We start from the raw sequence: 25,235 nt of genomic DNA on the forward strand, positions 1-25,235 counted from the left end.
AAAAGGAGATTGCTTTTTTTTTTTTTTTTGCAAAAGAAATCAGAAGATATGATTGATGATCTTGAAGGCTTAAAAGCCAAATAAAATAAATGAGCAACAATAAATGTTGTTACCAATTAAAGTTAAAAAATAAAAATTTATAAAAAAGAATGGTAGCAAAGTTGAGGATTGAGGAATCTCCATAAAAGCACCATCCCACTACATGTACTATAGTCCATAACACAGATAAAGTTTACAGTTTAATAGTAATAAATATCTACAATATGAAAGGGGGAAAATGCCAAAAAAAACCCGAAGTTATTTTCATTTGGAAGTTTAATACCCAATGGTTTTGGATTGGAATAAAAATACACCAAATAATAAAAATGTGTTATTTAAAACCTAAAGTAATTAGTATTGTTATTTTCATACCCACGATTTTTCAACAAAATCAAAATCTCAATTTTACCCCGGTTATCTAATTAATTTTTAATTTTTAATATATAAAATTTCGGTTTTCTAATAACCATATCAAATCGAGTTAACCGGTATTTAATTCTCTTTAAACCGTTTCTTCAACCTTCCGCTATCGGGTTGAATATTTTTTTGATTCAGATGGAGCAGACTCGATCGGGAAACAATTATGGGCGAGTTGTTGTGTTCATTTTTGTTTTTTTGGATCATACAAAAAAAAAAAGAAAAAATCGGAGAAGCAGCATTAATCAAACTCATGCCCAAGTAAGGACGCATGGGAATCATCTTCTGTTAGTCTGGTAATTAAAAGTATGACGGCTCGTTATAGAACTCAAAGACTCGAACCCAGAATTAGATCGAGTAGCCATCCACATAATCAAACCCTATAAACCCATTCTCCTCCTCTTTTCCATCTCTCTCTCTCTATCTTTTTCTCTTCATAGCCGCCGCTTCTGTAACCTTTGAGCCGATTTCAATGAGAATAACATCTGGGAAGAAGCCTAAGATGGCGGATGAGTGGGTGGAGACGGCTTTAACAGACAACGTTATGTTGGTGGAGCTTCTTCTCCGACTCAAACACGCCGGAACGGTTAAATCCGATAATCCGGTGGCGAATCTACCTGAATTACGGTGGGGGATTCATCAACGGCGGTCACGACCTTCGAGATTAGGGGTTAATGTTGGTGGCGTCGGAGGTTATTTGAAGAAGGAAACTGATTCGGCTAGAGCTAGTCCGATGACTCCTTTATGTTGGAGTGGCGGATCTGGTGGCAGCGGATCTAGTTCTGCTTCTCCGATTTTTTCTTTTTTTTTGGATGATCCAAAAAAAAAAAGAACACAACAACTCGCCCAGAATTGTTCCCCGATCGAGTCTGCTCCATCTGAATCAAAAAAATATTCAATCCGATAGCGGAAAGTTGAAGAAACGGTTTTAAGAGAATTAAATACCGGTTAACTCGATTTGATATGGTTATTAGAAAACCGAAATTTTATATATGAAAAATTAAAAATTAATTAGATAACCGGGGTAAAATTGGGATTTTGATTTAGTTGAAAAATCGTGGATATGAAAATAACAACACTAATTACTTTAGGTTTTAAATAACACATTTCTATTATTTGATGTATTTTTATTGCAATCCAAAATCATTGGGTATTAAATTTCCAAATAAAAATAACTTCGGGTTTTTTTTTGGCATTTTTCCCAATACGAAAGTGTATAATTTGGGAACTCTTTTTTCCAAAGTGTATAATATTCTGCAAGTCCCAATAGTATTATTGTAGTTGACAATCCTCTGTATAAAGGACTTGCCCTATAAAACTGCTTGAAAATAAATGAAAAGAAGAATAACAAAACAAAAAAAAATTATTTTTATTATGTCAGTGTATGCAAATAAATGCAGTGTGTGTTAAAAGAGATCGAAAATGCGAAAGTAACGTATGCATTTTCTTTTGTACAGGAAAATAAATGCTCAAGGAAGAAAAAAAAAATAGTGCATGGCCCAAAACCACGCGCTCTCGGCCTTCTCAATTTCTAAAATATGCGAAAAAGGCCCAATTTCGAGGGTTATAGTCCAGAGGTTTTTGTATCACGCGCGAAACGCGCGCTAGGTGCGCGTGGGTTTTATTCTTGTGGCCTCATGAACAAACGAACGTAACTTAGAAATATATATCTGCATTAACTTAGTTTTGGAATTAAATTTACTTCTTTAATCCAGGATAAAATAGTCAATTACTGCCAATTTTAATATTTATGATTGTGAAATGTTCAAAGACAAGTGATATATATGAAATTCAACAAACGAAAAGAGGAAAGCATCATAAAGATTAAAAGACTGATCTTATTAGTGGTCCTTTAGGTTCTTTTCAAGTTTCTTTCTGATCAACTATATTGTCGAAACATAACTATAAAATCTATTAATTTTTTTTTGGTATTTATGATGTAGTAGAGGATAATATCATCTACTTCAACATGCAAAACGTATAAATGATTGACGAATAAAGTATAAATGATTATTTTTCCTCAAAACTCATCAACCAAACTGCTAGCTAATTTTGTCAAGGAACTTTTTTAAATTTAAATGTGCCTTTTATAAGTAATTAATACTCCCTCTGTTTCAAAAAAGTGTCATTTTGACACATTGCATATAAGTTATGAACACAAATTATGAAAAATTTGAATTATACATATATACTCTTATTTAATGAGTAATTAATCATTTAAATTTACTAAAAAGAGTTTTGGGTTAAGGATAAAAGAAGAAATTTGATGTAAAAAATCACATTGGAAATGTAAAGTGATATTCTTTGTGAAACAAAGAAAAAAATGCAGAATGGCATTTTTTTGTGAAACAGAAGGAGTATGTATTACTGTTAATTTTTTCACTTTTGTTGTTGCACTTTTTTATTTTGAAAAGTATTTAAAATATATATTAAGGTTAATTCAATAGAAATATATATATTCTTGTATCTTATAGCTTAGTTTAACACTTTTCTAGTTTCCACAAATTTAAGAGAATTCAGAGATAAGTTTCTACCCAAAAAAAAAGTATGGTTTGAGTTATCACCTCCGAAATTAGATTATTTTCATCCAAATATAGAACCTTCAAATCGCTTCCATCAGATTAAAAGATAAAACAGAAAAAATCTCTCAACCCATAACAGTAATAATACCTTCTCTTTTTGATCATTATAGAAAAATGCGGTGAATCTATTTTTCTTTTCAAAAAAAAAATCTTCCAAATTTAACACTTAATTACTAAGGGGGAATAGTAAGGAAATTTCTCTATCTCTTTTAGTTTGTTCCTCTTACAAAAAGAAAGGAAGAAGAAGAAGAAGAAAACGTTATATAATAATAAGGGATGTGGCTACCGAAAGCAGACGCGACAAATAAAGGAACAAGAAGTGGTTCTGTGGCGATTGCAATAGATAAAGACAAAAGTAGTCAAAATGCTATCAAATGGACTTTGGAGAATCTTGCTTCTCGTGGACAAACTCTTGCTCTTATTCATGTCCTTCCCAAATCTCAATGTTCTTTAGGTTAACATTTCACTGCATTCTCACATTCTATAATTAGAATCCATATTTTGTTAGTTTTGCTCAATGTTTCCTTTTCTTTCTTTGTTTTGCGCAAAGGTTTGAGTTTCTTTTTAGGGCCGGGTTTCACTTTTGTGTTTCATGCATGCAGATATCGAAGAAGGAATATCACATAAGCAGCAACTGGAGAAACAAACGAAAGATCTCTTTGTATCCTTCCACTGTTACTGCAGCCGCAAAGAGGTGTTTTATTATAATAATACCTATTGAAACCAATTTAACTTTTGGTTGAATGAATATATCACATGAGTAGTTCGAAGCTTTTTTATTTTATTTTTGGATCATTTCTGCATGCAGATTCATTGTCAGGACGTTGTGCTTGAAGACGTAGACAAAGTCAAAGCAATTGTCGAATATGTTACGGTTTCTTCGATTGAGAATTTAGTTCTTGGTGCTCCATCACGGAACAGCTTTATGCGGTAAAGAAACTGATTAGGGTTTTGATTTTTATTTGTTTACGTGCGGAAGAAGAATACATTAACCAAATTTAGGGTTTCCTTTCATGATTTTGATCCTTAACAGAAGATTCAAAACGGATTTACCAGCCAGTGTGTCAAAGGCAGCTCCAGATTTCTGCAATGTTTACGTTATCTCCAAAGGAAAGATCTCTTCGGTACGAAACGCCTCGCGTCCTGCTCCTTATCATCCATCAGCTCTTAACGAATCAGAGAGTCATCATGACACTATTCCCATTGAGAGAAAACATAAAACAGGTCAGATCGAGTTTTAATCTTGGGATGAAATATTGTTGCTTGCGTGACAAGCATCTCAAACACACATTGTTAAATCTGTCCCATCTTCCTTGTTTTCAACAGCTAACACACAAGCCTTGCATAGGGGACGAAGATCAGTAGATTCAGATGGTACCAGGTATTATATATATTCTGTTAGTTAAACAATTGCTATGTAACTCTACCTCAATGATTTCTTAAATCGTGGTTTCGACTTTTGTAGATTAGGGGTTCCGAAACCACCACAAGGACATATGAAATTAGTGGGGGATTTCTCAGATTCAGAGTCCGAGTTCTCATTCATCAGTGCTTCTCAACATGAATCCGACATCTCCTTCATCAGCAGCTCGGGGAGACAGAGTGTAGACCGATCATCATTCACCTACGATTTACCAGACTCAGCAAGATCCTCAAGAATGTCAACGAGCTCAGATCAGAGCATTGGGTCACATAGATTAGGAATCAAGTTTACGGATTTGAGTTATCTCAATGGTTCTTCTACGGTTTCTGAAGAGAGTGGAAGAAATTCTTGTTCTTATTCATCTCAGAGCTTGGTATAAGTTGGAATCAAATCATGATTAATTTTGTATTGCTCTCCGATTTGTTTTTACTATTACATTCCATGAAACTGTTTGTATTGTTGCAGGATGATGTTGAAGCTCAAATGAGGAGACTCCGTTTAGAGCTGAAACAAACTATGGATATGTATAGCTCAGCTTGCAGAGAAGCTTTAACCGCAAGGCACGAGGTAATTATTATTATACAACTATATCTCCATGTTGTTCTTCACCTCAAGAGGGTTGATTCATAAATTTGGTTACAATCTGGATTAGGCGACAGAGCTGCAAAAGCTAAGGACAGAAGAGGAAAGAAGATTCGAGGAACTAAAGATGACAGAGGAAACAGCAATGTCAATAGTGGAAAACGAGAGAGCAAAAGCCAAAACAGCCTTGGAAGCTGCTGAAGCTGCAAACAGGCTTGCTGAAGTGGAAGCAAAGAGGAGGCTTAACGCAGAAATGAAGGTATTGAAAGATAGCGGTTCTTTCTCTCGACATAGCATCGTTCGGTACAGGAAATACACTGTTCAAGAAATCGAAGAAGGTACTGATAACTTTGCAGAGTCAAGAAAAGTTGGAGAAGGAGGGTATGGACCTGTGTTTAGAGGTCATCTTGATCACACAAGTGTCGCTGTTAAGGTTTTACGCCCTGACGCTGCTCAAGGAAGATCTCAGTTTCACAAAGAGGTAACAAAATATCTATCTTCTCTACAATTCTTCTCCATTAACTCTGTTTTCCCTATAGTTTACTTGTGTTACAAGAAAAGGTTATTGAATGAATATTTTTTTTAACTTGATGTGTTTTGACGCTCAGGTTGAAGTACTAAGCTGCATAAGACATCCAAACATGGTGCTTCTCTTAGGAGCTTGTCCAGAATTCGGTATTCTCGTCTATGAATACATGGCCAAAGGAAGCTTAGATGACCGCCTTTTCAGACGCGGAAACACGCCACCGATTTCATGGCAATTGCGTTTCAGAATCGCTGCTGAGATCGCTACGGGTCTCCTCTTCCTCCACCAGACCAAACCAGAACCTATTGTCCACAGAGACTTGAAACCAGGAAACGTACTTCTTGACCACAACTACGTCAGCAAGATCAGCGACGTCGGGCTTGCAAGACTCGTCCCCGCTGTAGCTGAAAACGTGACACAGTACCGAGTAACGTCAGCTGCAGGAACGTTCTGTTACATCGACCCTGAGTATCAACAAACCGGAATGTTGGGTGTGAAGTCAGATGTTTACTCTCTGGGAATCATGCTTTTGCAGCTCTTGACGGCGAAACAGCCGATGGGTTTGGCTTATTACGTGGAACAAGCGATCGAAGAAGGGACATTGAAAGATATGCTTGATCCTGCAGTACCAGATTGGCCAGTAGAGGAAGCTTTGGCTCTTGCGAAGTTATCGTTACAATGTGCAGAGTTAAGAAGAAAAGATAGGCCTGATCTTGGTAAAGAAATAATGCCTGAGCTTAATAGACTTAGAGAGCTTGGTGAAGAGAGTCTTGAGTCTGTGTATTTTGCTGGACAAGGAAGATCTTCACATCCTAGTCAAGTCTCTTATTCATCGGTAAGACTTGTTAATCCGAAAGCATTTCTATTACATTAGATGTCTCTTTAGCTATGATGGTTGATGTTATTGTGGGTATTACAGGATGGTAGGAGTGCTCCTTTGATATCAAATACAGGATCTTCTATATCAAACCCATAGTTTTGAGGAATTTGGTAAGATATAACTCTCCTGTTTCAACTCAAGTTAATGTCTAAGTTTCGTTGAGATAAACACTCATGATTGAGATTTTGATTTTGATTTGCATGCAGGAGATAACTTCAGTAGAAGCAAGCTGCCAAGAGTAATTTATTCAGAAACGGAGTTGCTTATTTTGAGCTGAAGAAAAGGTGGCTACGATTTTATTAGATTCGGATTTGTGTATAAAAAGTTGTGTATATTTTGTATTAAAGAAACAATATGTATATACGTGGATATATGATTTTCCCATGCACATTCATGCTGTAAAATTATATTTTTAACTATGAATTACATGGTCGACACGTAACTCACAGAAAATAACAACGTGGGAATGTTCTGACGATGTCAAGTGTTACGACCAAAAAAAATCGCCATTTTTTAATTGAGTGTATAAAATGAGAAGAAGTATTTTCTAAGGTACGAGAATTCAGAATCAATGGGACAAGGTAAAGAAGTTAAAACGCGACCAGATCCTCAAGTTGAGATTCAGGTTTTATTTACCTTCCTCTCTTCTTTGCTGTATCCAACCAAGTTCAAAAAAGACTCTCTGGTCTCTGTTTTTTTGTTTCTTTGCTGAGTTCAGTTTATTTTACTAAACAGGAAAGAGGAGAAATATTCTTCTTTTATAGGCCAAAGGTTAACAAAGAAGAAGCTCACAGTGTGGACGATGTTCAAAGGTTATACATAGTGATGCGTCCTGAGTCCGGTGAGAATCCCACCGAGGAGAAACAAGACCCTCTTTCAGGTAAAGAAGGTTCTGATAAAGATTCCGGAGACGCGACTACTAGCGCTTCCGGCGCCAAGAACCAAGGTGGTGAAGGAGGACACGGCGTCGAGGTCGAGGTAGCTAGAACAAGAATTAAGAACAAAACACTACTGATTATTAAGCTCTAGTCTTCATTACTAGATGATTAAATATGATTGATTTTTTCATCTCAATCTTTTGTAGAAAGTGAACATCGAGAAACAGCTTCTGCTACGATTCATTGTGATGGGTAAGAAAAGTCTACCTGATCCGAGCAAGAAGTCGCAACCTTTTTGGGGATTCGTGGAGATGGTGACCACAAATGTTGAAGATGTTAAAACTGCTCTCAAAGGAGGTAATAATTTCTAGCATTTTATGATATTGTTTGGTGAGTGTATATGATTATGATTTGTTTTGTCAGAGGAGTATGAGACGAAGACTCGAGGACATAGACACAAACCGCCGGCGAGAGCTGTCGGAGAAGGAATCTATCGAATTCTTCGACATAAGCCTAGTCCAACACGAAAACACCATACACATCTTGTCTACAAGCTCGAGTTCCCGTCTGAGTCCCAGAACAGAGCACAGGAGCCACAAGAGTCAATGAACATTGAACCCGAAGGATCCTTCTTGATCCAAATACGAAATCCAGAGCAAGGAGGAGGAGGAGGAAGGTCAGGGTTTGGTGGGCTGCAGAGAAAGAGAAGGGCACACTTTCCGGCACATCTCCAAGCCCATTTAGGTCATACCCGGTTTGGGGCAGCGGACCCGCCCGATTTCCTGAATTACGAAGGATGCGAGTTGTTGCTGATCTCGGCGTCCGACGATATAGAGGAAGAGTTAGGGATGGAGTTGGAGCCTGAGGGTGACGGTGATATATCGACGTGCGATCTTTTGAAGACTTTTGGGGACGATGTTGAAGCCATTCCCCTGCTTCGCGGTACATGGGAGTAATGGTGGGATGCTCACTAATCAGTAATATAACTTATCAATAACTAGTATTATTTAGATGATAAGCTACTAGCTAGTGTAGTGTTTTAAAGACGAGGCAGGACGGCTTTAGGTGGTTTTAAAGTGTCTTTCTTGGGTAAAATGGTGATGTACTGATGTGTCTGACAGTGTCTCTCGGGGTCAAGTTTGGTGTTATCTATAACCTGTTTGAAAACATGACTCTAAATTTTGGTTTAAGATATCAAATGTCACTGAGAAGTGCTTTGGTTATCAACTAACATTATTTATTCAGATGCGAGGAAAAACAAAAACCTTAAAACATTGCATGAATTCATAACCTACCTCGCTCATTCACTCACTCTATAATATGTGCAAAAGAGGATTAGATACCTTTTCTCAGAGAAAGATTGGAGCCATGACAAGCGTGATAGTCGCCAACATTTTGATGAGAACGTGAATCGACGGTCCGGCTGTGTCCTTAAAAGGGTCTCCCACACTTTGCCATTTTCAAAAAATGATTTCTCATTAGAAAACAGTTTTGACTTTATAGCAGTAAAAAGTAAAAAGGAAATGACCAGTGAAGAAAAGAATAAGAAGAAGAGGAAGCACAAGGAAAATGAAAGATTGCTTACGTATCACCAGTTACTGCAGCTTTGTGGGAATCACTTCCTTTGCCTCCAAGTGCTCCAGTCTCAATGTATTTCTTTGCATTGTCCCAAGCACCTCCTGCTGTGTTTAAGAAGAGTGCCATTAAGATACCACACACTGTTGCAAACATTAACATTGCAGCTACTACTTTTGCTCCAAGCAGAGGTTGTCCCGTGTAGTATCCCAATATCCGGAACACGAAACCTGAGGACACCAAATAAAGAGGGTTTTATCATTATGTCTGTTTCTCTCTCCTTTCACAGCTTAACCAACGTGTTACTGACTTACCAACTGCAATCGGTGATACTATAGCCAAAGCTCCTGGTTTTATCATTTCCCTCAAAGCTGAAGACGCGACAATGGCAACACATCGACCATAATCTGGTTTCTCCTTGTAGTCCTGTTACATAAAGTTCATAAGGACACCCAATGGAGAAAGGAAGAAAAGGGAACGGACTTGAGAGGAACTATATTTACCATTATGCCAGGCCTCTCAATGAACTGTCTTCTTACTTCGTTGACAACCTCCTGTGCAGTTCGACCAACTGCTGCACAAGCCCAAGCGCTAAAGAGGAAAATAAGCATGGCACCTAACAACCCACCTATGAAGACTTCTGGGATAGCAATATCAACCTGGTTAGATAAGAGGATTAGGATAAGTACGAGGAGGTGCCTGAAAATAGAATGGAATAAGAGGTAACAAAATTCATCAAAGAGAATTTATATACATACCTCTTTGAAAGACACATTAGCAAACGCTGAAACCTCGTCCATATAGGCACTAAAAAGAAGGAATGATGCAAGGGCAGCAGATCCAATAGCAAACCCTTTGGTTGTTGCTTTTGTGGTGTTCCCAACAGCATCAAGAACATCTGTGATCTCACGGACACTTTCTGGCTGCAAGAGGTAAGAGACTATTATATTCCCATGAGCTTGAAAATCAAAGATACAACATAGTAATGATTCCAACCACTCATGTGACATCTACCTGCTGGCTCATCTCAACAATTCCACCTGCATTATCAGCTATAGGACCAAACATGTCCATTGTAAGTACATAAGCTGCAGTGCTTAGCATTCCCATTGTAGCTACAGCGGTTCCAAATAGACCTCCAATGGGGTTTCCATTTTCATCCATAAGCCCCGAGGTATTTCCCAGCCAAAAAGCAGAAATAATAGCTACACTTATAACTAAAACAGGAAGAGCCGTGGACTCCAGACCCAAGCTGACCCCAGCAATTATATTGGTTCCATGACCAGTGGAGCTCGCAAGAGCCAATGTCCGGACAGGCTCATACTTATAGTCAGTATAATATCTGGATATCCAGACAAATACATAAGCTGTGATGATCCCAACCAAGCCACACATAAAGAAATTCAACCAAGCAGACGGAGCTTTTTCAGTGTATAGCAGCCAACGAGTCGACTACAAAACAGAGGTAAGACAGTCAGAGAAATTCATCAGAATTACCACAATAACAAGGATTTCACTTGCTTAGATGTGCCCTTATGTGCATGTGTGTGTAAAGTCAACTATCGATAAAAATGACAAATAGCATTAAAAAGCTACTGTTTAACAGCCATGGAATGAACAACATAGTCAATGACATATGTAGATGAAATTACCGCGCCAAATGTCAAAACAGCTAATATAATAGTTAGCGAATATCCTTTCTGAAGCACAACCATTGGATCCTCTACTGGAGATTTCACACTAGCATTTCGAGTTCCCTTGATCGATAGAATACCAATTGATGATATTACCAAGTCAAAAGAGTGAACAACTAGAGGAAATAGAATAAAGCCAGATGGATCTGCATGATAAATGAAAAAAATTTGAGTAAGCAATAAAAATCATGAAGCAGGAATAAAGGTGAACCTTAGTCACAGAAGGATTCGTAATTGTGAATTTTTAACCCTTTATGCTAGTTTGACCACAGTAGAACTGGCCATGCAGTTTTTACTGAAGAACTCTATAAATAAAACAGAGACTCCTCACAAACCTTCAATTTTGCACTTCTGAGCCATTGTACCCCCAAGTATCATTGCACTAATGATTTCCGCAGCTATACTTTCAAATAAATCAGCACCACGAGCAGCGCAGTCCCCAACATTGTCTCCAACCTTCAAAAAGATGCAATTTTAAGATTCAGTGATGAAAAAATGAATATTATCGGCGTGATTGATGACTAAAGGTTCTAGGCCCGAAAAAAATAATTAACATAGGGTCCAAGAATGAAAGAGCTAATACCAAATCAGCAATAACAGCAGGATTTCGAGGATCATCCTCAGGAATACCCTGCTCAACTTTTCCTACCAAATCTGCCCCAACATCAGCTCCCTTAGTGTATATTCCACCACCCAACTGAGCAAATAAGGCAACAAATGATGCACCAAATCCATATCCCACAAGAAGAAGAGGCACTGTAAGAAAAAAAGGAAATTTCAGTCATTAAGCTAAAACATAACACTACTACAAGCAAGCAATCTAGTAATCTCTATGCAAATGCAATTTTGGGTTTGCATTAGGATTCTAGAATATCAAAACAGTTTGCATTCGGATTCTAGAGATGAAGATTCAACCCATGATGTTAGTTCTTGAGGAAATAGTCATTTGTCAAAATTTGGCAAAACAAATTCTTTTGAAACCTAAGTATGTACGATGCGAACTTATGGTATATGACATAAATCATATAGTTAAGAAGATACTGTTTGTGACTGAATTCGAGACTCACAAAAGAAACATTCTTAAATCAGCACACTGATGCATAGAATATTGCTAGTTACTATAAAAATTGCCTTAAATAAAAAGAAATTTCAGGGTGCAGGAACCTATGACTTACGATCAGTAACCTTCATTGCGCCTGGTGAATCCACGTCCAACCATACATAAAATGTAGAATACAGGATGGCAATACCAATCACAGCCATACCAACAACAACCAGCGCTGAGAATCCACCAGCACGAACAGCTATCTGAATTAAAATTTATCACTTAATATTTGGCCATGTGTATAGGATGTCCTATTAAATCCTAAACTAAGCAAACCTGCAATGCTTCCCTTGCGGATCGTCTAGCAGCACTGGAGACCCGCACATTAGCACGAACTGACACCCACATTCCAACATAACCAGCAATACCTGAACATAACGCCCCCAAAAGAAATGCAGCAACAGTAATATATGCAGACATTGTCCTGAAGCAAAAAAATTATACAATTAAGTATTATTTATAACAAAGCACAAAAGATAAAACAAATGATTGTGAACAAAATTGTGCATCATCACCTTCCTAGACCAGAAGCCTCTTGCTGGGGGGTTAAGTTACGGAACAAGTATATGCAAAGAATGACGAAAGCTAGCAAGAACGCCATCTTTGATATAGTACCATACTGCGTTCTGAAAAATCCTTCAGCTCCATCACGTATAGCATCTGATATCTAGACGGAACAGAATAAGCTCATAAACTAAAAATGCAACTGAGTGAAAAGAAGAAACAGATTCAAAACCACAAATAAACAACCTAAACTTTGTGTGAAGTTACCTGAACCATCTCTGGAGGTCCTTCATCTTTTGCTAATACCCACTTGGTCAGATAAACTGACAACATGAAGCTGATGATGCATACTACAAAGACGAACACAATGATGGGAGAAGTGCGTGCTCCCATGTAAAATATCCCTCCAAAACTCAAAAGCAGAAGTACAGAAAGGGCACGAACATTTAAATTTCTCAGAAGCCGGATTATCTGCAGAAAACAACTCATTTATTTTACAAAAAGGAAAATAATATTCTCAAGGGATTAAGACTAACACATGTTTTAATACAAATGATGGTGTTTTGATGCATACGAAAGACATGCTCGAGAGAGAAGGGTTTTAAATACTAACCAATGGACTGTAGGTTTTACTACGCATGTCTGGAAACGTCCTTGGCTTGTCAGTGTAAGACATAAGACTGGCTTGCTCAACATCTTCATCCATCATCATGTTTTGTAATGAATTTGCCCTCCGACTAATGGGAAGAGGTGTAAAGTCAGTGCTACGGGGCAGCTCGGCCCCAGAACTTGGACGCTGAATCTTGCTAGGCTACAAACTACCCTCCAAAGATTTTAGCAAAGCTGCATAACAAGAGAACCCACTAACACTATGTCTGACTATATATTGACCCGACAGGTTCTTCAAACACTCGGAATTGGCTTCCCATATATATTTTTCAGCATAAGAAGGGTTCCTGAAACAAAAGGTTACAAGAATTAAGCCCCGGGAAAATCTCTCTTTTTAGTATTTATTAATCGGCAATCGAATGCACATTGTAATTAACATACATACATGCAAAACTGCTCCCATTAAAATTATACGGTAAGCTTCAACTACACTTATCGTTCACCCAATCAAAATTTCAATGTCCCTTCAGTCAAAACCTCAATGATCAGGATGCAGGAACCTCTGGGATAACGAAATAAACAAAACAGCGAATGAGACGCGAGGACATGCTTGACTAAGTCCTCAGTTTCTAAATAATAATAAAAACACAAAGAAGCTTCAGCTACACTTATAGGAACTTACACTAATAATTAATTCATCGGTAAACCAAATCAGATCTAAAATGTCACTTGCATGATCTAAACGAAAACGGAATACGTTAAGAAACGACAGAGAATTAGCGAAATTGTAGGCAATTATAAGAACAGATACCAACAATTTTCTTCCCCCGAAATGTGAGTAAGAAGAAAAAACCTAAATCGGAGAAACAGTAGCGAGAGAGAGAGAGAGAGAGAAAAAAATTACGGCTCCGGAGAGTGATCAGAAGAAAACCGCCATTTTAAGAAAAGCTTGTCGTAGGCTCGTAAGCCGAAGAAGCGTTCTCCACTCTCTCTCTCTCTGTGTCACCGTAAAATCCAAAACGTTAATATAATAATTTCTTTAATTAATTTCTACAGTATGGTTAATATAATAATCTCCCTCAAAACGTTATAAACTTGAGTGAGAGCTCAAAATTGCAAAAACTGATCTTTATGATTCGTTGACACGTTATCAGAAAATTCGCCTGGCGTAAACTATGGGCAATAACCACATTAGACAATCATACCCTTAATTGTTAGGTAATCATATCTATTAAGAAATCATACCCTTAATTATCTTCACAATATTCGTGGGCCAAAAGCCCAACATACGGTCCACGAATGAATCCCATTATTACCCAGAGTTGATTTTTACGTAGCTGCTACACTCGAGATAAGAGAAATCTTTTCTGAATTTGTTTCCCCGGAGAAGAAGATGAAGCAACCGGCGACACCGAACGCGGCGGAGGAAGCTACAGCAGAACAAAAGCAGAAATCGAAGAAATTCCCAACTCCGACGGAACTAATCTCTCACTACCAGAAACGAGGCCTTGAACCTGCCGAAGCTTCGATTAAGGTCATTGAAGACCTTCAAAACGCGCTCGTCCGGGTCGTTTCGTCTTCCAGAAACCAATCCAGCAAGGATAAGCTTGTAACCGACGCCAGAAAAATCGACGCCATTAACGGAAGGCTCGCAGTCGTCGACGCTAAGCTGGAGACCAAACCTGGGTACGTTGAGACTTTTGTGCTGGGTTTAGCTTCTGGTGCTGCACTTAACGGAGTTAACTCCGTCTGGCCTCACGTCACCAGAGGCATTGCCCAAATTTGGTCCGCCGTTAAGAGCGGGACTGATCCTTCTTCATCTGCCCCTTGAAATGTTAGAAAGGGATTCATCTTCTCCAATGATTTTGGTTTCTTGTTTTTTTTTTTTTTTTCTTTGTTCTTACGGTGTTGTTGTAGTAGCGAAACTGAGTATCAGCGACTTCGAATTTTTGAATTTGCTGGAACAACTACTCTGATTACAAAATTATCCTAATTAATTTTGCTTCAAAACAAAGAAAACCAAATGTAAAATTGATACGAGGCATGTTTTGAAAAATAATGTACATAGCAAAAGAGAAAAAAAATTCTTAGCAGGCAACTTCACAGACAAAATTTTGTGACTGGAGTTGCAAACACTACAGGTTAGCCAAAATTTTCTCTCACTGCTAGTTTCAGAGAGAACCTATGATGATACCAGAGGAATGTATAAAACTTACCAATGTAACCGGAATTCAGCAACAGGCACGATTGTGGGAAATAAACTTTGTTACATCAGTTTCTATGTTATCTTTGTTTACTGTTGTTCTTGCTAGACTCTGCAAATAAGAAGCATGAAGTGAAATTCAGCATTAGGTCTATTGCACATCAGCTTCTGAGGCGAAACATAGAGACGTTGGATATGTTGATGAAATCTTACCTTTGATAGCCTTAGGCGGTCTTGTATGACTGCCAGCGGTTGAACCTGGAGACAATGGTCGCTTTGCAGGTTTGGGCTTATGTGAAGGAATCAGAGACGAATTTAGAATGGCAGCAACAGCTTCACGCTGTTGCTTTCGTTTGGATATCATATCTTCAACACCTCCTTGATTTGAAGCATTGCCTTTGTTTATCTGTCTATCTTTCTGTCCAACTTCATCTGTCGGATTTCCCATCTTGCTACCGTCAAGCTTTGATGAAGCCTTCTTGGATTTCTTCCACTCATTTGAATTTTCTTTCTTCGAACTAGTTGCATCTGTATTCTCTGGATTACTGCTTTTTTCCCTACCTTTCATTTTTTCTTTCTTTTCATGGCTCCCTCTCAGAGTCTCTTCGGATGTTACTTTCTCACTGTTTGCTACTTGTTTTCCCCTTTTAGAAGAAGCTTCTTCTTTGGCTTTTCCTTTGCTGTGCTTGCTCTCTGATCCTTTTGATGAGAGAGGCACAACTTCTTCATCAGATTTCCTCTTTTTTCTATCATCAAATGTCCCTGCTTTCTGTTCCTTACGACGTGAATGCTGCTTCTCAGGGTTAGGAAATTTCTTTGGAACATTCTCAGAATGGTTTTGATCCATCACTTTTTCGCCAAACATGGAGTTGTACGGTCGCTTAACTGGTATGATGACACCTCTTTCTTTTGCATCTTCCACAAGAGCAGCCCAGTTACGGTCTCTTTGCAAGGTTCGTGTGTTACCCAAAACCCAAAGGGAGAGTTTCGCTCTAGTGAGGGCAACATTCATGCGTCTAACATCTGAAACAAAACCAATTCGACTCTGATTGATCCCTTCAGGAGCAGAATGTGTAGCTCTTACAGTGGATAACACTAATATGTCAACTTCTCTGCCTTGAAAGCCATCCACAGTATTCAGTTCCATATCTGCTGTTACTTGAGCCCCAAATGCACCAGTGAAACGCGAACGCAAAAAGGCAAGCTGACGTTTGTAAGGAGTTATAATGCCAATCCTTCCAGCCACAAATTCAGAGGGGTATCTGTAAGTAATAAGCTAGCCAGTGAGTAAAATGATATATCATTGAACTTTCTTAAACATATGTGAATAGATAGCTTAAGATGAATAATGACCTCTTCTTGAAAAATCTAAGTAGCTGAACAGCAGCTTCAGCTTCTTGTTCATTGCAAACGGAGCTAGAATCTCCACTTCGATGCTCTTGGCCATCAACAATATCATAGAAAACGTATGGTCCAAGATGACGAATTTCGTGAAACGGGGCTGACTTGTTTGACATGTCGACGCCGTTTAGTAACTTGCCATCGTAGAAGTGCATGGACGGGAATCTACAAATGTCTGGATGCATCCTATACTGTTAGGAGAGAAAGTATTATTAGCTCAACTTCCCGACACCGACATAGTTTTCTAATTTCAAACAAACTTTCAAACATTTTGCTGACACAACAAAGATAATTAAAAACTTCCAAATTAAAAGAAGGCCAAAAAACTCAATTAATCAGCGAACCTGTTGAGTAAGCATAAGGATAGGATACCCAGCCCTTTGAAGACGTTCAAACATGCTGCATTCATACATAAATTTACTTGCAACGTTAGAGAGAACGGTTGCTGGAAGCTGCTTTGGGTCTCCAACCTGTAAATCAGAGACAAGGTTATTTAGATACAACTGCAGATATAATAGAAACTTTTGTAACGCAAGTGAACAATACTCACCATTATACATTTCGTTCCTCTTGACTTCAACAACTGTAGAGGAATCAAAGTAGCGGGCTCCAAAGCCTGTAAAAGCCACAAAATCCAAGAAGTGAGAACTGTGTCGAGAACACCTTATGCCAAACAATCAAGCATGTCGAATGTTTACCTGAGCTGCTTCGTCAATCACTACCGCATCAAATAAATTATCTTCAGATGGACTACCGAATTTATGGGCTGATAAAGATTCAGCACACACATTGTACAAGTCTCCTCCACAACCACTTAAAGTTGTAACGACTATTTGGGCTTCCTTAAGAATGGACTTCCGCAACTTATGTTTCAATGCTCTTAATTCATTGTTAGCTTTTCTCTCTTGAGCCTGAACAGCACTTAGATCTTTGTAAATCTTTCTCTTTTGCTCATATAACCTCCGCAATCTTATTCCTAGCTCCGCATCGGACATTGGCTTCCCATCATCATCTTTGTTGAGGTGTTCATTCTCCGGCTTATCTTTGGCGTCTAAACTTTCTTGATTTATGTTTGCACGCTTAGCTTCAAAATGCGTGATCTGATCGACAATCTTTTCTAGACTAGAGCGCAGTATTGCAGAAGAATCTGCACCCTTATTACTCTTAGATTCGTTTATCCGCATTCTCTCTTCTCCCAAACGCTGATCAACAAGGGTATCAAGAAAGAAGGGCAATGAATTTGGATGAACAGTTTTTGCATTTCCAACCCTTACAAGATAAGGTTTGAACATCTTCCCATCCCCGCCATATATGCCTAGACTGGATATTCTTGAAACTAATTCATCAACTGCAGCATTTGACTGAGCACAGATCAGCACCCTTCCTCTACCAATCTTTTCTGCTATCTTTTTATTTGTTTCCCCGTCATCATTAAGCTGTTTAGCCATAGCTGCATCTTGCCATGCCCTTGCAATAGCGACATTCGGATTCATTCTCTGCCTAGAAGTTGAAGAACTATGATCTTGTTCAGAATTTCCCCTACCACTTGCTTTATGTGAAACGGATGCAAGCAAGCCACTTATAATGGCAACAATAGTGCGAGTTTTGCCAGTCCCTACAGAGCAAACAAATTTCTTAACAATTAAAGTCCAACATCAACATCAATTAGTGCAAAATGCTAATCTTTCTCCCGGAGCATCTTATAGATATTATCAGCTTTATTGACAGAAATAAAATTACTAACCTGGAGGACCCTGAATAAGTGAAATGTCAAAAGCTTTCATCAAATTGGATGAGCCAATAGCAACACTAATAGCCTGAAGTTGACTCTCATTGAAAGATGATTTAAGTATTTGCTGTAGAGAATGTGGTAGTGAACGCAGATCTGATCTTTTAACTTCGGAATCATAATTAGCATCAATCATAGGACTTAAGATCAGAGGAAGTACAGGTATATCCTTTATGGATGACAGAGCTTGAAATTCGCGAACTTGGGATGTAATGTTGAGAATGCGACTTGCATGCCACTGGCTACGTTCCAAGAGATTCCTTCTAGCTAGATTCAGACGTGAAGACGCATTCTGAAGATACAAGCGTACATTCAAAATGCTGGACCGTTTTTTGTCATCCCATTCCCTTCCTTCCACCTAAGAAACAGCAAGGTAAGTAATATATATCCTGATCTTTCAAAGTATAAATCCAACAACTATGTAGAGTATTAGAACATCAGGAATAACCCTTTATCTTATCTTAAAATTTGTAAATCAAATTCCACTGAAGCTCCAAACCAGCACCATGAATATATCAGGTCAACTAACTATAGTATTCTTATGGTTTTCAAGCATATACATTCCTGATTCTACTTTATCAAGCGCATGCAAGTAAAACAAACTACCACATACCTTTCCCATCATATTAACACCAACATTACTGTTTTCTGGATGCTCTTTTGTAAACAAAATTAAGTCATTCTCAGAGAAACTTTTCGAGTTGGTAGCATCATTTTCGTCTTGCATAAAACGAACAAAGTGAAAATCGTCAACCCTTTCAATCGATAAAACTGACAAAACACCATAATATATCTCCTCCAGTGACGATATCTCCTGGAAGCAACTTTGCAACTGTGCTTTAAATTCCTCCAGAACCAAGGGTTGAAAAATCTGAATATATTGCTCAGGTGAACCAAAGCGTACAGGAACTTCCCTAAACTTTCCAACATTCTGATTCTCATCTTTCTTTGTTGATGCCAATCCCACTATCGCATAGTAGTCCATTTGCAATATCTTTCTAAACCAATCTTCAAGCCTTGGTGGTCTGAAACGTTTGAATCCGGCTTCTTGCCTCTGCCAACGATCGGATGTCTTATTGACAGGTGCACAAAGTTGAATGACTTGTCTTTTGGGAACAATGGGCCCTGGTTTTGCCAGGGGTAATGGCTGCACTTTCCGAGGTTTAAGAGCCAAGTCCAGTGGATCAGCCTCCGTCTCGTTCACTACCTTTCTCAAATCCATGCCTTTTGCTTTGGAAGAAGTCACAGATTTCTGAGCCTCTTTTGAAGTTCCACGAGGGACGAATTCATCAGTAGCCTTCTTTAAGTTGTGTCTGTTTCCAACTGAAACAGGATCTTCCATATTCTGTCTTTTTTCCGCTTCCCTACTCATACTAGCAGCCTTGCTTGGTTCAGCGTTTGTCGGGGGAAGATCCTTAACAATATTACCTGAGCTAACTATGACATCTCTCTCTGAGAGAACTGACGCTGAAAGCTTTGAAGCATCCATACTAGAAGTACTCTTGGAAGAGACCTGTGAGATACTTTTGATAGGTGGAGGAGCTTTATTGATTTCAGGTAGATGGGACTTTTGCAGACTAGGCAACTCTTTCAATGATTCCTTTTCTGCCCCATCCACTGTTAGATCCATCATATTATCTAGTACCTTGCCAACAACATCAACAGGTTTGAGAATCTGGTACTCATTTGCCTTGGGAACCAGGCGTGAGATTTGTTCTGCTAATTGCTCGATGTCAACATCATCTGAATTAAGAAAAGACACAGCATTAAAGAACTGTATCACATGGGGAAGAAAAACAAGTTTTATAATGGCAGTTATATACTATCGACAAGCAGGAAACCACTTACCAGAGAGTAGAACATTTCTGATAGCTTGGACAGCCGAGGAACAAGCGTCACTGTTTGAACCTTGTAAGATGTCTAGCAGAGCCACTAATGCTCGTTTCCAATACGCAACAACAACCTTAAGTTGTGACCTTCCCCAATCAATGAGATCAGGAAGCCATTTAAGATCAGATGCATCTTTCAAACTTCCTCTAGTATCACAGGAGTCTTCACCGCTTACTCTAAGTTTTCCCAGAACAACAGGAAGAATCTCAAGCAAACGCACACATGTCATCTGCCAAATTATAAAAAAGAACCTTAGCAAAAAAAAGTAGACACGATCCATATGAAGCACATACAGCTCAAAGATGAGATTTGAAGAGTACAGTAGAATAAAGAGCAAGCTATAGAAGTATAACCAAGGTTCACCATGAGAACTTTCTAATAATACCTGGCAAAGACTTTGATGGATAAAAGCCTTTCCCTCAACTAGGCACTTCCTTATCACGCCCCATGCAACTTCTGCCAGCAAGTAATGAAACTTCAGCAATTCCGGCGTAGCACTCGAGGAATTTCTGCCCTCACTCACGGGCAAAGCATTAAAGTTCGGTTGCCTCAAAAATCCCCCTGCCGAACTCTTCACTCCCTCAGTTATGGCCACCTCCTCTTCCTTCAGCAACTTAAACAATAAAAAGAAAAAATGGTGCAGGATCTGAAAGCTTTGTAGAACGGAGCTCAAATGGACCTGCACAAATCAGGAAATAAAAAACAGATATAAGCAATACAAGAACGGTTGCAGTAAGAAATTAATCTCCCTAGACACTCATCTTAAAACATCAAAAAAAAAAACTGAACATCACAAATAGAATGTGAGATGCTCAGCCTAGACTTTCAGTTTCTAAAGTGGAAAAGGGTGGACGATTTGTAGCCTTAACAAAGACTAGCAATAAGAACAACAATACGTACAGAGCAAAAGGATGCAGTTTACTACTGTACTTGCATTCCGAGAGACAAACTTCAAAATGGATAGTTAAGGACTCATTGTATGCATATCCTCCTATATGTTGAAAGAAAATTAGTTGCCGCCTACCTGCTGTAAGACATGTCTAACTCCGAAAGAAACGAATAGGAGGTGTGAACTTTGAGAGCAGAGAAACTTCAGCCCACAAGACAGACCTCTGGTATTTGAAACGTGTTCCAGCATAGACTTTCCAAATTGCCTTACATTCTGTTAACAAAAACAAACTAGCAATAATGTTCAAGTTTAAAGATAAAAGAACCAAAACAGAGAGTAATAAATATCAAATAATTATCTTTTATAATGGAACCCAGCAATCATTACAGGTCGTTACGTACATCATCTGGGTCTGAAAGAGAAAGGATGAAGGTTTCGGCCATCCCTGGTACCCAGGTCCACTGTTTTCGACATTCTTCACCCATTTGGACCAGATAACAAGTGGTCAATCTACATATTCAAAATCCAAAATATCAGTATTACAAAGCGTAATAGAAAGATTAGTAGAGTTCCTACCACAATAGTGAAATGCAAAAATACCTCTTCAATGTTCGTGTCAAAGTAAGACACATCTTTGATACTGTCACAGAGTTTTTGGACTCCTTTCCTGGGCCCCCGTCATCAGATCCTGTTGCTACCTTCCACCCAAGCGTGCCTTTGATTTCAACAGCAGAAGATGAAAGCCAAGTTTCTATATCAAGTGTCATTTCATCATTCTTATCAGATTCCACCAAACAAAAACGTGATCGAGACCAAAATACTGCTTGGGATAACGATACTGGAAGGTTCAGAGGATTTGTATTTGTAAGAGTAGAAATCCACAGCATCGGGATGCACATCCACTCTTTGCATTCCCCAAGGGTAATTTTGCTCTGCTGGGTAAAGTCACTCCAGGGACGATCACTTACATCTTCAGCAGTATGGGAAAATGGGAGATTACTGTCATCGTCGTCATATTGCAACTCATCGCCCATATGTTTACCAGTATTATTACGTAGCAGTGCAGCAAGTAAGGCTGTTGCATCAGATACCAAGATAGCTTGGACAAGATCAATAGCAGGTTGCCGCAATGAAATATGAAGTGAAGAATCTTTATACGACGACACAAGAGATGGGCCCCTGTCAAATCAGTTGACTTCCATGAATTGTCTATGTGAAAACTTAGTGTTTTATCTAACATACAAAAAAACATTTCCAAACCATACAAAACGATCGGGACAATACACCGAACACAGCATTCAAAACATGACAAATATCTATCTTGGCATGCTGCAAATAGATCTCAGTGAACTTCCACATAGGACTGTCAATATAGTTGGCATGCATATATAGCTATAGGCTATAGCTAACATGCAAGTTACCAGGAGAAAGAAACGATCACAACTATAAATATATATATATATATATATATATATATATATATATATATATATATATATATATATATGAAACTAGAACCATCCTACTAAATATCATTCATGTCATGTAATAATTATTGAATGGAAATTCAAAACCAAGGATGAGAGAAAAGTCAATTCCTTAAGAAAGTAACCAACACAACAAACAACTGCAAAACAAATGATAGGTCCAGTTATACTAACCACATGTGTGCACACTCAAAGGGAGGGCAAGGTGGGTTCATCTTGTAACCTCTGAGTACAATAAGAAGAGCAATCTGAAGATAAATTTCAGAAGTTCGGTAAAGAGAAGAATTTAATGGAGCTTCATTCCAAGATAAAAATTGCCACAGATGTGTGTTAGTGAGAAAGAACTAGAACTACCTTGTGGCCAATTCTTCTTGCTAAAAGGCTGAAGTTACTGCTAACTGGGACCTGATGAAGGAGAAAGTAGAGAAAGTGTCTACGTTGCTTTTCATGCTCACCATCACGCAACGCTTCAAGGGACTGGACAAACAAGATATGCAAATTATGGCAAGGTTAGCAATATGAGATCATGTCAATCTCATTAGATAATTATATATGTAAGAGAAACTAATGCAGGCTTGCCTGTAATAGAGGCTGGAAAAGATCAAAAATGGCTTTATGGATCTTCTCAGCTTTAGTATGGAAACACTGACCCAACAATGTGTTACGCATCACACTTGGGGATAAGGTAGACCTAAGCCAGAGCTTACAACCTTTCATCATATGCGAATGTGTCAATAACATAATATAGAGCTTCAAGATATACTGGCTACTTTACAAAAAAACAATAGTTACCGTACCAAGTGTCTTAAATAGCTCTTTTAGGCAATTAACAGCCAGCGAAAATTCAGGCGAATCACCGCTTATATGATTCAACACTGTATCGACAAAAATGGGATAAGGCTCTAATATCCCCTCTTCAAAAGCAGGGCCTTCTAAGAACTCAAGCCTTTAAGAAGCAGGAAAAATTCAGGAATCAACAAATCAAGAATAATATCTAAAACAGTAAACGAGAAATAAAACTATAAGGGGAGAATTAGTCACTAACTCTTACAATGATGTCATCCCAAGCCATATGGATGAGCGATCTAGATAAATCCTCGTTCTTGGCTCCTGAGACGCAGAAGGCAGTCCCTCCATCTCCAGAACTCCAATGAATTTCTTGAGCAATGGCTGGAGGCGCTCCAACTGGGTTGCTGACCTGTCATGATAGCAGGTAATATCACATACATGATAGCTATCAAAATTTCACAAGCACTAAAGACAGTCCTGAGAACATACCTCAACTTTCCCATGGCCCTTGCCAAGCGATAACCAATTATACGCACCCTTCTATTGAGAAAAAGGAGTGCATACACACCCTAAAAAGGATGAAATATGAGAAAACACCAATTCATATAAACTGTTTAATAGGAAACACGAGAAGCTCTCGTGAGGATATTAACATACCGGAAATTCTTGATTCTCAGCAAATGCAAGCTCGTGAATGTTGTCGATTGACTCAATAAATTTCTCAAACTCAGCGCATAAGGACATATCATCAAAGAAGAACGGAAACATCAAAACCTGACACCAAAAACAAGGCTCACAAGTTTACAAGATGCCAGTTTCAGGATGCAAAGAAATGATGTGACATGAGGATTCAGAGCGCAAATGATTCATCAATGAAAATAACAACCCAGTAACTATAAAGAGAAAGAAAAAACCAAACTATTGCAAAAAAAAAAATCTCAGAGCACATATATACACACAGTACCTCGTACATAACGCTAACAACTTGTGCATGATGATGATCAGGATCATATGTTCCTTTATCAATTTTCGAGTTAATCTCTTGCAAGTGCCTAGTCACCCTTTCCTCATCAAGTTTCCGCAACACAACAAGCAGTGGACCAACAGAAGAACACTCGTACTCTTTTTCATACATCTCTTGAGTCTGATGGTGCTGACAAATGCACTGAGCACAAAGCCGCATTTCTTCAGATATTCTTTTCCACAAGACCTTGAGAGGTGAATCAACTCTATCATCTTTGAAGTAATTGTAGAATGTCTCTATAAGAGGTCCCATTACATCCCCATGCCCACACCAAATATGAGTATCCTTGGGCAATGATATCAATAAAGTGAATGCATCTGTAAACCTAAACGATAGAACTGAAATCAGAGCAATGCAATAGCTGAATTTTGTCTAAGTTTCGGATTTCAATTAGATTTTTAACAATGAACTATCAGAGCAAACGAGAGAGAGATATAGCAAAAAAAAACCATTGTTCTTTGCGCTGGTTAAGACGTCGTACTGCAGAGGGATCAGAATCGTTATTCTCCTCTTCGTCTTCCTCGATTCTCCTCCACCGGCTCAAGAGCTCTCCACTTGAGAGTTTACTCGACATTTTTTTAAGCTTTCAATTTAAAACAACGGCGGAAGAAAAAGAAAAAAACAATCGAACAGGGCCGTAGTCAAAAGTTCCGGCGACTGGAATTAGGGTTTTTGATGTTACAGAGAGAGGAACCAAATTGAAATCCCTTAATGCGAATTTCTTGGTTCTCGTCGGGCAAATACTATTTTGATTTCAAAGAGGAGGAGAACCAATTTTGAAAGCCCTTACTGTTTGTTGCCTTTAGTGGGAGAAAAAAAGCGAGCGTAGTACCATAAAAAAAAAAAAAAAAAAAAAAAAAAAACAAACAAACAAACAATGACACGACCTCGTTTTCTCGAACGTGGGAAATAAATAAACTGGGCCTATTGGGCTTTATATTAATTGAAC

The 25,235-nt window shown here is 38.4% G+C and overlaps 5 protein-coding genes across 34 annotated transcripts; 3 read left to right on the forward strand and 2 right to left on the reverse strand.

The window, feature by feature from the left end:
* Window positions 1-3,086: 3,086 nt before the first annotated feature.
* Window positions 3,087-6,902, forward strand: LOC104755998 (U-box domain-containing protein 35-like). Its single transcript, XM_019238868.2, has 11 exons — window positions 3,087-3,492; window positions 3,641-3,732; window positions 3,847-3,968; window positions 4,072-4,262; window positions 4,365-4,419; window positions 4,504-4,834; window positions 4,927-5,028; window positions 5,114-5,524; window positions 5,652-6,404; window positions 6,489-6,559; window positions 6,656-6,902. Exons 1-10 carry the CDS (start codon window positions 3,315-3,317, stop codon window positions 6,543-6,545), a joined length of 2,292 nt encoding a protein of 763 aa, XP_019094413.2. The 5' UTR covers window positions 3,087-3,314; the 3' UTR covers window positions 6,546-6,559; window positions 6,656-6,902.
* On the reverse strand, window positions 3,970-14,011 carry LOC104755999 (pyrophosphate-energized membrane proton pump 3). Of its 26 annotated transcripts, none has more exons than XM_087494706.1 (17): window positions 13,719-13,966; window positions 13,260-13,376; window positions 12,819-13,161; window positions 12,473-12,676; window positions 12,217-12,368; window positions 11,978-12,125; window positions 11,772-11,904; window positions 11,180-11,352; window positions 10,932-11,052; window positions 10,555-10,742; window positions 9,917-10,354; window positions 9,661-9,825; window positions 9,406-9,561; window positions 9,217-9,328; window positions 8,913-9,132; window positions 8,671-8,776; window positions 3,970-4,232 (listed from the first exon to the last, which is right to left on the reverse strand). In XM_087494706.1, the coding sequence occupies exons 3-16, from the start codon at window positions 12,915-12,917 to the stop codon at window positions 8,677-8,679; spliced, it is 2,409 nt and encodes an 802-aa protein (XP_087350832.1). In that variant the 5' UTR covers window positions 12,918-13,161; window positions 13,260-13,376; window positions 13,719-13,966; the 3' UTR covers window positions 3,970-4,232; window positions 8,671-8,676. The 26 variants fall into 26 exon arrangements, with proteins under 26 accessions (XP_087350832.1, XP_019095061.1, XP_087350839.1 ...); XM_019239516.2 differs by having other exon boundaries at window positions 13,626-13,873; XM_087494713.1 differs by having other exon boundaries at window positions 13,256-13,376; window positions 13,719-13,859.
* LOC104756000 (uncharacterized) lies at window positions 6,961-8,554 on the forward strand. 2 transcript variants are annotated; one of them, XM_010478505.3, is made up of 4 exons: window positions 6,961-7,074; window positions 7,185-7,427; window positions 7,534-7,684; window positions 7,751-8,554. In XM_010478505.3, exons 1-4 carry the CDS (start codon window positions 7,021-7,023, stop codon window positions 8,281-8,283), a joined length of 981 nt encoding a protein of 326 aa, XP_010476807.1. In that variant the 5' UTR covers window positions 6,961-7,020; the 3' UTR covers window positions 8,284-8,554. The 2 variants fall into 2 exon arrangements, with proteins under 2 accessions (XP_010476807.1, XP_019095082.1); XM_019239537.2 differs by having other exon boundaries at window positions 7,185-7,421.
* A 120-nt stretch (window positions 14,012-14,131) lies between the features above and the next one.
* On the forward strand, window positions 14,132-14,833 carry LOC104756001 (uncharacterized). Its single transcript, XM_010478506.3, has one exon. The coding sequence runs from the start codon at window positions 14,208-14,210 to the stop codon at window positions 14,643-14,645; it is 438 nt and encodes a 145-aa protein (XP_010476808.1). The 5' UTR covers window positions 14,132-14,207; the 3' UTR covers window positions 14,646-14,833.
* Window positions 14,656-25,149, reverse strand: LOC104756004 (uncharacterized). Of its 4 annotated transcripts, none has more exons than XR_015586549.1 (23): window positions 24,736-25,149; window positions 24,227-24,611; window positions 23,920-24,036; window positions 23,752-23,831; window positions 23,525-23,671; window positions 23,271-23,419; window positions 23,053-23,183; window positions 22,828-22,950; window positions 22,648-22,721; window positions 21,587-22,165; window positions 21,388-21,496; window positions 21,122-21,259; window positions 20,483-20,776; window positions 20,056-20,326; window positions 18,821-19,950; window positions 18,163-18,565; window positions 17,117-18,033; window positions 16,969-17,034; window positions 16,763-16,888; window positions 16,371-16,609; window positions 15,231-16,279; window positions 15,031-15,129; window positions 14,656-14,781 (listed from the first exon to the last, which is right to left on the reverse strand). XR_015586549.1 is itself a non-coding variant. In XM_087494696.1 (22 exons), the coding sequence occupies exons 1-22, from the start codon at window positions 24,858-24,860 to the stop codon at window positions 15,098-15,100; spliced, it is 6,684 nt and encodes a 2,227-aa protein (XP_087350822.1). In that variant the 5' UTR covers window positions 24,861-25,149; the 3' UTR covers window positions 14,829-15,097. The 4 variants fall into 4 exon arrangements, 2 of the variants coding, with proteins under 2 accessions (XP_087350822.1, XP_087350823.1); XR_015586548.1 differs by having other exon boundaries at window positions 14,656-14,786; XM_087494696.1 differs by lacking the exon at window positions 14,656-14,781 and having other exon boundaries at window positions 14,829-15,129.
* Between the last annotated feature and the right edge of the window lie 86 nt (window positions 25,150-25,235).

This window comes from Camelina sativa, chromosome 17 (genome assembly GCF_030686135.1).
Source record: "Camelina sativa cultivar CO46 ecotype springtype chromosome 17, ASM3068613v1".
NCBI lineage: Eukaryota > Viridiplantae > Streptophyta > Magnoliopsida > Brassicales > Brassicaceae > Camelina > Camelina sativa.